The sequence below is a fragment of the Notothenia rossii genome (assembly GCF_949606895.1).
Source record: "Notothenia rossii genome assembly, chromosome: 7".
NCBI classification, from domain to species: Eukaryota; Metazoa; Chordata; class Actinopteri; order Perciformes; family Nototheniidae; genus Notothenia; species Notothenia rossii.
In genome coordinates, this window is record NC_136905.1 from 5,279,657 (window position 1) to 5,292,066 (window position 12,410).

The 12,410-nt window shown below is 38.6% G+C and overlaps 1 protein-coding gene across 1 annotated transcript; it reads right to left on the bottom strand.

The window, feature by feature from the left end:
- Positions 1-1,248: 1,248 nt before the first annotated feature.
- On the bottom strand, positions 1,249-6,975 carry s100a1 (S100 calcium binding protein A1). The gene is made up of 3 exons (XM_079640070.1): positions 6,845-6,975; positions 4,242-4,404; positions 1,249-1,573 (listed from the first exon to the last, which is right to left on the bottom strand). Exons 2-3 carry the CDS (start codon positions 4,380-4,382, stop codon positions 1,409-1,411), a joined length of 306 nt encoding a protein of 101 aa, XP_079496196.1. The 5' UTR covers positions 4,383-4,404; positions 6,845-6,975; the 3' UTR covers positions 1,249-1,408.
- Positions 6,976-12,410: the final 5,435 nt, after the last annotated feature.

Sequence of the window (12,410 nt, forward strand, 5' to 3'; positions counted from 1 at the left end):
GATTGAACATGGTAAAAACATGTAAATTAGAGTGTCCGTCCAAAGAAAGAGAAATCTTACTTAAAGTGAAAATTACCCTTGAATGATGGGATCGGAGACTAAAAGCTTTAGGAATCCAAACTATAATATATAATAAGTACCCTGTATCAATATTGATGCAAAACATGTGAAATTTGACCTTTTTAGAGAGGTTTAGAAGAAAAAAAACACTTATGGGGCCATTTGGGTGGATTTTCCGTATCTCTGGCCCCCCCGGTCGATTTTGATGATTGACATCTCTTTCTAACCGTTAGAGCCAATAGAATCGAGGGGAAGTTCCTAAAATCCATCTAAACATTACCCATTGGTGAATGAGTGAAGGGTAGCCAGAATGCCTCGGAACCGGAAGCTGCGATACACTCTGGTGGCTACTTAGCAGCTAATTTAAAATCTCCGATTTCTATATTAAAATGTTATTGTGGATTATCAATAATTTTATCAAAGTGACAGACACATTGGATTAAGCTTCAGCAGCATTTTTTAAAATCGTTTTGCCATTGAACACAAATTTTGATCAGAAGAACAGCTGGTGAGACGATTTCCCGTGTTTGCTCCGTAATGCTACGTGTTGTGATGTCTGTTTGCTTCCCCTGTCGCGAGTTCTGATCGTTCAGTGATGATATTAATACCTATATAATCTGTGGAATCTCAGCTTTAATTGGATATCTTGTATGTGCAGTTACGATAAGTAATAAGGGTATTTTTACCTTGAGTTCTGTGCTAAGTGACATTCTTTCGCTCAGGGCTCATTTAGACACTTGTTATGACTTGTGTTTTGGTAAAAATGGTTCATATTGTCAGTTAGCTGAGTTTCATCCCGTTAACCTGGTATGACACATTAATAGGTTTTTAAATATTGAGAAGCCCTGAGACACAGTTTCGTGAAAAAAACCTCGCAGCCCCCTCTACCGGGGGCTCTCGGGCCTAACGTTGTTTTATTCTTTAACTTGACCTCTTTTGCACGTCTGTCGGTCCTTCCTCTGATGTTCTTCCTCAAGTTTCTTTCATTTGATTGATTATGGGGATTATTTATTTGTGTGTTGTACTGTAAGGGTCTAACAGATGATGCCATCTTTAAAGCTGTGAAACACATGGTTATCTTGCCATGTAAATACAAATGTAATCTATATGTCAATTTAATTTCTGCCATAGTGTTTGAAATACATTATTAAGCAGTCCAGCTTGCTTCTTTAAAAAAGGACACACGTGTAAAGGATGACATCTTTATTGAGGTTGAAGACTTTTCAAGGACAAAAAGAAAAGATCAGAATCATGACATTTAGTTTGCAGTGATTGAAAGTTCTACAAACCATAACTTTGTTTGGATCTTAATGATGTAAAGGAGGGATTGGGGATTTATTCTGAATGCTCAGACTTTCTTAGAACCCTGGTTCTTCATGTCTTGGAAGAATTCATTGCAGGTCACAGTCAGCTCAAAAACCAGAACGACAAACTCCTGGAAGCTGATTTCCCCGTCCTTGTCTTCATCCAGCCCGCTCATAATGTGCTCCAGCACCTGGGGGTCCTTGCAGCTCTGAAACAGAAACAGAATAAAGAAAATAAAACCGGGAAGAATCTATTTTTTCCACTCAAAATCAATTGTTGATGGCAAATGTACTTTAAAGCCTTAGAAACCATGGGGTGTTAAGATAACCAGACACTATAGCACTGCCCAGATCTGCTATTGTTCGCTAACAGACCGTTGCTTAGGGTCTATACCACATGTGTCAAACTCAAGGCCCGGGGGCAAAATCAGGCCCGTGGTGGCTTTAATGTCTGCCCGCAGGATAATTTCTAATAACTATTAGATCTGGCACTCTGGTATATTGCACGCACACCTTCACTCCATACTGAGGGTCTCCTCCGCTCAGAGCCTGACCCCAAACATTGATGACCTTGCACCCAAGATGAGATGCCAAGTATCTGAGCTAGCATCACAGAGCAGCTCACTGAGTTTAATGGATGTTTCCTTCTGCACTTTCTCTCTCATGACAACAGGACATGTTTTTTTTTTTCTTTGAGGGAAATAGTTTTGTTGAAGCTGTTGTTGGCCTGTGGGAAAATGTAATCATAAGAAATGACTCCGGAAAAGCTGTGGATAGAGCCATAAGAAATGAATGCAGCTGATTATTTAATCTTGTTTTTATAGGCAATCATTTAAGCTTTGTTAGTTCCAGGTTTAATATGTGCAATAAGTTCATTTCAATACGTTTTGCAATAAACATTGAACCAGTCCGGCCCTCGACTAGTACCCATTTTTTATTTTGGCCCACTGTGTATTTGAGTTTGACACCCCTGCTCTATGTGCCGTCATATCAATCTGCAGAAAGAAGTCTGGTCAATTCAACCTTCCTGTTGTCCTCCGGTAATATTTGACCCGCTCCAAAATGTTTTTATGTTAGTGCCAGAAAAATAAAATGTTTGATTGTATACTAGGTTTTTCCACGAGAAAAGAATCATGATCTCTTTCATTACATTTTGGATTTTATTCAAATGTTCTGGTCAATTTCTTTTACTCAGAAATTAGGTTTTATTTTGTGTAAATTCGGTTTATTGACCATACATTTCAAAAAGAACATTAGCACTCGTGGTAATAAGTAGGACTAAAGTTGCCTTAATTGGTGTGACACAGATTTGGGTGATACTTTATAAATAGTCAAACTGGGAGGAGAAAAGTCAATAGGAAGACAAACCAAGGGTTAAACAATTGTTACTCTTCGGAAATATTCATTTTGTATTTGTGGAGAGCGCAAAACTTTGGATTCATGATGACTAAACCGTCCCCATAAAGAAAAGGAAAACAGGTTCAAAGACAGAGTGCTGGACGTCAGTCAAATCAATAGAAGACAGGCAGGAAGTAAACACTAAATCAATATGTTTAGATATTACAGCACAGTACGCAGTTCATTTAATTTGTAGGGAAATTTCATATCCATAAAAATAAATTGGGTGACTGCAAACCAACATTACTATCAAGAGCTCAAACAATGTATTAGCACTATTAAAAACACGAGGAATAAGAAAGCAATTCAAACTATTATGGTATTTAAAAAATATTGAATCTGAAGTATCAAAATGTATTGTTCCTTCTTTCTTTTCTTTTATTTACTTCCTGTAATGTCATGTTGCTTTGCATGTCTGCCCCTGGACTTTTTGGTATGTAGAATGTATGTTGTTCATGTGTGATATTGAATATGAACAACAATACAGCACAATAAAGGTTTGACAATTGTATTATATTAAAGGTCACCTATTATGCAAAATCCTCTTCTTCATGTCTCTTCAACATCAACATGTGTCCCCTCTTCTCCATGTCTCTTCTACATCAACATGTGTCCCCTCTTCTCCATGTCTCTTCTACATCAACATGTGTCCCCTCTTCTCCATGTCTCTTCTACATCAACATGTGTCCCCTCTTCTCCATGTCTCTTCTTCATCAACATGTGTCCCCTCTTCTCCATGTCTCTTCTACATCAACATGTTTCCCCTCTTCTCCATCAACATGTGTCCCCTCTTCTCCATGTCTCTTCTTCATCAACATGTGTCCCCTCTTCTCCATGTCTCTTCTACATCAACATGTGTCCCCTCTTCTCCATCAACATGTGTCCCCTCTTCTCCATGTCTCTTCTACATCAACATGTGTCCCCTCTTCTTCATCAACATGTGTCCCCTCTTCTTCATGTCTCTTCTACATCAACATGTGTCCCCTCTTCTTCATGTCTCTTCTACATCAACATGTGTCCCCTCTTCTCCATGTCTCTTCTACATCAACATGTGTCCCCTCTTCTCCATGTCTCTTCTACATCAACATGTGTCCCCTCTTCTTCATGTCTCTTCTACATCAACATGTGTCCGCTCTTCTTCATGTCTCTTCTACATCAACATGTGTCCCCTCTGTGGAAAGAGACTCTGAAAGTTTCAGGAAAAAAGATTCTCTTTTTGTTCTGATCCATTTCTATAAAAACCTGAAGCTGATCAGATTTTGGCCACTTTATGATGTCATAACGATTTGTTGGCTTGTGTAACCATTAGCCAATCAGCAACCAAGGTAACCCCCCCCCCCCCCACACACACACCTTATCACCTGAATCTCCCCCTAGAGCACCATTGTGTGATATATTGATGAAAAACAGTATAATAGGGGACCTTTAAGTGTTATCAAATTGTATTCTAATTATAGTGAGTTGACCTCAGAGTCTCACCTTCATGGAGTCACCAAATTCCCCCTCCAACATGTTCTTCAGCTCTGATTTGCTCAGCTTGTATTTATCACCTTCTCTTCCAGAATAGGAGTAGAAGACTTTAATGATGCCTTCAATGGAGGATTCCAGATTGGAAGCCATATTTCAGTCCTGTAGTTAATTCCTGCAATGACAAATCAGGGCAGTCGCTAATTACATTACGTTACATGTTAGACGGTTTTATCCAAAGCGGCTTAGATACTCAATAGTGTGGATAATCTCCACAGGAGCAATTTGGGGTGAAGTATCTCAGGGACACAATGACATGCTGACTGCAGTTGGGTTTGAACTTGCTATCCCCTGATTCAAAGTTCAGCGCACTACTCCACTGAGCCACAGCCTCCCCATATATCCCCTAATAAAACACCAACATTCTATGTGTGTACAAACTAGTTACAAAAATGGTACTTCAGCATTTCTGTGGATTTGTACGACGTTACTTTGTGGTGTTGTTATTATTGGGATTGTTCAGTTGATTCCTAATTTTCTGGCACACAATATTCTGTATGCACATTTTCCTGAAGGTAAATGTCATTAATGAAAAGTGTGGTTTTCTTTTGGCTTCATCCGTTTAACTTCTGTCAGTAAAGGATACCTAAGCCGTTCAATTATGCAACGCAGGAAAACAAATTGATTGGATATTAGGTCCAACTTCAAAATGTTACTTCACTTCAATTAACACACACACATTCAAAGTGCTTTACATTTAGCATTAACACATTTTTTTATAATAAAAAAAAAACAGACAAAATGGGGAAATAATGTCTGTTAAATGTCTATCCTTGTATCCTTTGTTTGTCTTGATGTCTTGATGTAGCTACAGTGATGAAAGAAAAATGTCAGACTTGATGTGACCTTAAAGTATTATCGTATGTATTGTTCTTATAGAGATAGCATATGCTGTTAAATTATGCAACACGGGAAAGCAAATTGATTGGTTTACTTATATGGTCCAACTTTTAAAATCTTTTTTAAAATGTCACTTCAACAAACAAGTGCTTTACATTGAGCATTAAGACATTTGTTATATAATAAACACAATAAATACAAAAATGTGTCTGTTAATAAATTTCTCTATCTTGTATCCTTAGAAATATACTTTATCTTTCTTGATGTTGCAAATGTAGCTGCTGTGATACATGCAAAATGTCAGACTTAAAATAATAATAATAAATGAATCTTATATAGCGCTTTTCTAAAAACTCAAAGACTTGATTTAAAACACTGTTGATTTGATCAGATTTGTTCCACATAGAAAACACAGATTGTTATGTATAAAGTATTGTTGTATCGTATTCATTGTTGTTATAAGATAAGTACTTTATAGATCCCAATTTGGGAAATGTTTGTGTTGCAGCAGCATAAAAAGACACGGCATTGTTCAATAAAAATTAAAAAGACAAACAAGAAAGTAGAAAATATTCATGTTGAATTTACAAATGTAACGAGATACAGTATAAAGCAAGGTATATATACATAAGTATGTGACAGATGGAATATTAACTGAATACATACATGTAAAATGAACAGTGAAGAGAGAAAACTATGGACGATGTCCTAAATTTAGCCGTAAGCCAAATCAAATGCAGGTTAAGTCTATTAGACACATGAGACGCTGCTTCGTGGGGGGGGGGGGGGGGGGGACTGAGTCAGGTCACCCCCACCCTCCATGAACACAAAGGACAGACCCCCTGCTGGGCAGCATGCACAGGTGGCTCTCATTACCTCAGAGAAACGACCTGATGCCTCAGTGCCGAGGCTTAACTGTGGTCGGGTTTCATCGTTTGAATGTCTGACGGTTCTTATCATTATGGGCAGAGACGTGCTCTAGTTAATAATGCAGCGCTTCTCTATAGAAGTCTGAGAGTGTGTGAATATCTCACTCTCGATCCACGGTAAGAGAGCCAGAAGCGCCACATCACTTTTGTGAATGTCGCGGCGTCACATTGCTTTAATGAGTCTCCATGATTGCCGTTAATCATTCACTCCCGCTGAGATCAGGGAGCTAATTAAAAGCCTTTGAATGCCAAATGCAAAGTGTGTTAATTAACTGAGACTAACACTAAAGCACGAGTATTTGGAAATGTTAGAAACCGGCTCCAAATGCTACAAGATCAAATAATAAGATACGTTTTCACCATGTTCCCCCTCGTTAGGCTCTGTTATTGAACTCTCACCTGACTCTTCTAGGCAAGCCAAGTGTATTTATATAGCACCTTTCAACACAAGGCAATTCAAAGTGCGTTACAACAATGAAACACATTAAGATAAATGGCATTTAAAAACAGTCAAGATAATAAAATAAACATTAAAAGACTAAATACTTGAATAAAAGTTACAGTGCAGTCTAAGATGTGAATAGCTCAATTAAAAGCAGCGACAAAAAGAAAAGTCTTCAGCCTGGATTTAAAACTAGTCGGAGTCGCAACGGCCCGGCAGGTTTCTGGGAGTTTTTTCCAGATATTTGGAGCATGATAACTTCTCCATACTCTGGGGACAGAAAGCTGACCCTTCTAACCTTATACCTTCCCAAACTTTTGTTATAAATAAAACACACAACTCACCTGATGCTGACAGATCTGCTGCTGCTGCTGCTGCTGCTGGATGTGGCTTCTCCTCTGCAGTTATATGGGCTCCTCTCACCTGTGTGCAAATCAGTCAGGATCAGATAGACGCCTCCCTCCAGCTGCAGAGCCTTGTAAGGAAACCACAGGCGCTTTATTATTCCTTACCATGTCATAGCAGGAGAGGCATAACTGTTGTAAAACCAAATATGACCATTTATGTGCAAGGCTTGGAAGCTAGCATGATTAATACAACTCTGAAGCCACATAAGGGATCATATTCATGACAAATGCTGATTGCATTTCACAAAAACAGCTCAGTGACAATTAGCCTCACATATCAAGAAGTGGAGCCGCTAGTTCTGTTATAAAGTTTAATTTCATAACTGGACACACTGTACATTCATATTTAATGCCATATTCCATTCCCTACACGTAAACAATATCCCGTTTTATATTGTGTCTAAAGCCCTAAAGAAATATGTTTAATGTTCAAGGTCTACAGTATATTTCCTACTTTGTAATGCTGTTTTAATTCGATTTTTAAATTCTTGAATTGTTTATTTCTACTCTTTAATTTCTACTTATGTGCTTTGTTTAGTTTTTTATGCTTCAGCAACGCAAACAATTCCCAATTTGGGATCAATAAAGAACGTCTTCTCTTATAATCTTTATGTAATCTTAAAGCTACTAGTTGTCAGGGTTGAGCGAAGCAGGCAGGACCCAAATGCAGGTTTAACAGAAAATACCTTTATTTCAAGGCTACAAGTAAACATACAGAGCAGGGGGGTATACTACGAAGCTGGTTCAACCTAACCTGGATATGTTTGAGTTAGCCGGTTGGCCTAATCCAAAACATACGCGCTCTCGCTAAACGGTACTACGACGCTGGTTATCAAGTGGATCGCTCAAGCCAGCCGTGCCCTATCTAGTTAGGTGCGCGTTCACATGAAAGGTGTGGTATTTGGAGCATTCGACCAATCACAAACATGGAGAAGCGTACTGACAGCGCAGCGTCATACTTCCTGAATGAAAAGTCAACTATAATATTAGACAAATATGAAGAAGTTAAACTTTAAACATCCATGACTTAAACACTTTATCCAGGATAAAAGCCACATAGCTGCACCTGCAAGGTGAATACAGCTGGTAACAGAACAAGTGTTTGAATGCGTACATTAACAGGTTTATGATATCACTGCCCCGTCTAAGACACCATCTGACTTTAATTACATTTGTCTCGAGTGTTTCTTCAACTTAATGTGTTGCTTAAAATAATACTTCTGCATACAGTATTTGACACTGTGAGATAAGGAAATATATGATACATTATGATGTGATATGCCGCGGACTGTAGGCTACTTAATGTTACTCTGATCCGGTTACTTATGTTGTTGCAGATATTTAAGCTTTCTTAACGCTAATGTTATAATCGTCAGATTTCTCTGAAGATGGGAGGTGATATTCTATTAATGTTCACGTTCACACAGTTGATGATTTTTGCCGGCCGTCTTTCCTGCAACGGCAGCTTTTCTGTATTTCCTTTCTCCTGTAATATGACTTGATCGCTTTAAACTTCGCACACTGAGCTCTGATTGGTCAGCAGGCAGTGTTTTCACTGAGTTGAGCTCTTAGCCTGCAACCTAACCTGCTCCCGGGAAGGTTAGCCGCACAGCATACTGTAAGTTACCATGGAGATCTAGCCTGCTAAAAAGAGAACCAGCTTCGTAGGACCGGAAACCCCGAGTTTTCCCTGAAGTTAGCCGGCTAAGCGAAAATCCTGCTTCGTAGTACACCCCCCAGGAGTCTCTCCCCAGTGAACACAGTCCACAACAACAAGGATCTCACAAAGACAGACAGAAAAAGCAGAACCTAAATGCACACAGCACTAATCACACAAACAAGACCCAGGTGAGGAAGGAGGAGAAAGCACAGGGGCACCAGGTGAAAACAATCAGGTAATCAGGCAGGAGAACACAGAGACAGGAAGCAACAGACGAGACGGGGGTGAACGCTTTTCAAACTAAAACAGGAAACCAAAAAGAAAGATCTACACAGGACAAAAATAAAACACAGACAGATCTTGACACTGGTTCTGTTATAAAGTGTTATTTACAATAGCTTTAAAAATCCCAAATGCACAGTATCACTCTCATGTCTCGATTATGAACAATAATGCTGTTATGATTATATGAATGTTGATAGTAGCAATAAACACAACTTGTTGACACATACAACTGTCTATTCAATATTTGTTGAAGAGTTTCCTGTTCCGCAAAAAGCTTCCTGATTTGTATTGTTTTTCTGTCAACGACATGTTTGTTGTTAACATCACTCAAAGAGAAGACAACATGTCGAGACACGCTGACTGCAGGGAAGCATCCTCCATCATCTTCAGCTCCAGCAGTGGCTGTTGTCTCTGAATGCTGCAGGCTAACAGGAAGCTACGCCGTGTCACTGCTGAACTTCATGCTCCTGCAAAGTGTTGTGTTTTATCTGCAAGCCCCACCAACATGTCGAGCACAACCAGACTAAAGAACAGTTGTTTACACCGGGCTGTCAGGAGGCTGAACTCTCTCCCCTCTCCTCTCCCCCTCTCCCCCCTCTCCCCACTGGACTATAACTACACAGTCGGACACTCAAATCCAGCACAATACACTTTGTTTACGCTGCTATGGGCAATCTGCAATAAATGCACATTTTATGGACAATCTTGCACCAAAGTTATTGAAGTGACTGTTATTGTGTATATATTGATTGTTGTGGTTTTGTTTATCTTAATGTGTGCATATGTGTCTGTTGATTGTGTATATATAGGATTACCATATTTGTATACATATCTGTAGACAGTATAATTTGACATTCGGGATGGTTGGAAACGTCATTTGGATCTCTCTGTCTGTAAACACAAACTGAGATGGATTGACATTAAAGTTGACTTTGATGTTCTGAATCATTGTAAGTGTGGATAAGCATCTATTTATAATTGTAAATGTATATTGTATGTAGACCTTTAGATGTACATTTTGTTAATAATTTAGTTTTTGGGAGAAGGGGTGGGATTAAATAAGTGTAAACTTCTTCCGCCCTCTTCTCGGATGTGTAAGTAGGTCATTTGTTTATATCATTTTGGTTTATCAATTTGATACTGCTTAAGTTTGTATCATACTTCTCTTGTTTAATTTCATTATTATTATACTTGTTTGTATTATTGTTTTACACGTTCGAAATAAATATAATGTAATATCATTTAATTAAAAAGAGTAGATATTTATGGGAGAATCAACAATAAAGCTTTTGAGTTTGATGATCAACATCTTTTCAGCCCTATAGCGAAACAGTCCAGTTCATTCTTTAAATGTCCATCTTTTTTTAACCTGTCCTGCCAATTTAAATACATTGTTTGTGCAAAAATACTTGATCACTAACCTTCTGATTATGTAACTGTTAAGCTTAAGCAATCTCCCTTTTCCTGCCATCGCCTCTTCTGCTCGTGTTCCTCCCTTTTCATGCTTATTAGGTGCGACGAATGCTTTCCTTCCACATAATTTGCTATTAAGGGAATGATTATACTTGAATGACGGGCGCAATGCAAATCAAGCACAGACAGGCAATTCAATCCCCCATTAAATTGAATGATTGCATCAGCATCAGCAGGTGGCCATTGTGAAGGCTTTATAGATATTTGCATGCTTCCTTTTTTCTCTTGCTCATAGTCAAAGTCTGTCTGATACTGCAAACACTCAAAAAAGGTCACACCAGTGAAAGTGTGAGATCATTGAGATGCATATTCAGATCCATATTAAGGAGGGAGAAGAATATGGTGAATTTAGCTGGTGCCAGTTTAAATTGAGATTAAAAGATGTCTTTTTTTTTGTGGAATGGCATGTCGTCTAATTCAACATTTGGCTATTAATGTAATCAGAGGCGGATTTTCTATTCTTGGATTGAAGTAACGTCAAAACGTTCTCAACTGGGACCAACTAGATGTGAGAAGAAGGGCCTCTCGACTATCTGTTATTTAGGAAACCAAAGCAACCAGACCGTGTTACTGCAGAGATCAATGAGTGGAGCAGACCTGGCGGCAGACCTGAATCCATGGGAGGGCATTTGATATTGAAGGCGGGAGCAAGTTTAAAATAAAAGGTGGGGTGGACACCTCAGTTTATTTATAATCTTATCCCCCTTACTATACCTAACATACTGTATGTGTATGTGGCTTTTATTTAAAAAACAAGTTAGTTTAGAGACTTTATTATGACATATGTTAGACTATCTCACATTAACACCTTTGAAGCTAGGTCTGTGGGTAAGAGCCGTGAAACTAAATCACAATCTTACAGTCATTTTTGCTAGGATATAACACAACAATACACAAAAAACGAGAAGTATAAATGTCCAGCATTTCACAAGTAATACAAATGGGGCACATACTGTACTTCACATATTACGGTAACCACGGACCACAGTAAGTTTCGAAATTCTAGGGGAAAAAAACATGTTATGCTTGATACATAAACATGAAACCAACATTTCTAACACTGGTCTCCTTCATCTGTAACTCATCTCTCCCTCTTCCTCGCTCTCTAGGACATAAACCAAACCAAGGTCAAGGGTGTCATCTGCTGGCCATTTGAAATTTGTGCAAAAGGTCTCACATGTACAATTCTTAAAAGTCACTGCTTTTAAAGTGTTACATAATACTGATTCATGATGTGAAAGTGAAAGCTAATTAGTCATTTGTAAAATATCAAGTTATTTTAAGAAACATTCATCATCATTGTATTGCACAAGTGTGAGCTCAACTTAACTCAAATCCATCAATAAAATACCACGTATTGAAAACACTGACATTAACGTTACAAACACTGTAAGAAATATCTGACAGCAATCCAATTATTGATTATCTGTCAACCTTGAAACACTAGAGCAGGGGTGTCAAACTCAAATACACAGTGGGCCAACATTAAAAAATGGGTACTAGTCGAGGGCCGGACTGGTTCAATGTTCATTGCAGAACTTATTGAAATGAACTTATTGCACATATTAAACCGGGAACTAACAAAGCTTAAATGATTGCCTTTAAAAACAACATTAAACATTAAATAATCAGTTGCATTAATTTCTTATGGCTCTATCTGCAGCTTTTCCCGGAGTCATTTCTTATGATTACATTTTCCCACAGGCCATCAACAGCTTCAAAAAAACTATTTCCCTCAAAGAACAAACCAAACATGCCCTGTTGTCTCAAGAAAGAAAGTGCAGAAGAAAACATCCATTAAACTCAGTGTGCTGCTCTGTGATGCTAGTTCAGATACTTGGCATCTCATCTTGGGGGCAAGTTCATCAATGTTTGGGCTCAGGCTCTGAGCTGAGGAGACCCTCAGGATGGAGTGAAAGTGTGCGTGCAATATACCGGCGGGCCAGATCTAATAGTAATGAGAAATTATCCTGCGGGCCGAAATTAAATCCACCACGGGCCTGATTTGGCCCCCGGGCCTTGAGTTTGACACATGTGCACTAAAGGGTTTGTTAAAAAAAACACTTTGAAATCACGAGCTGTGTT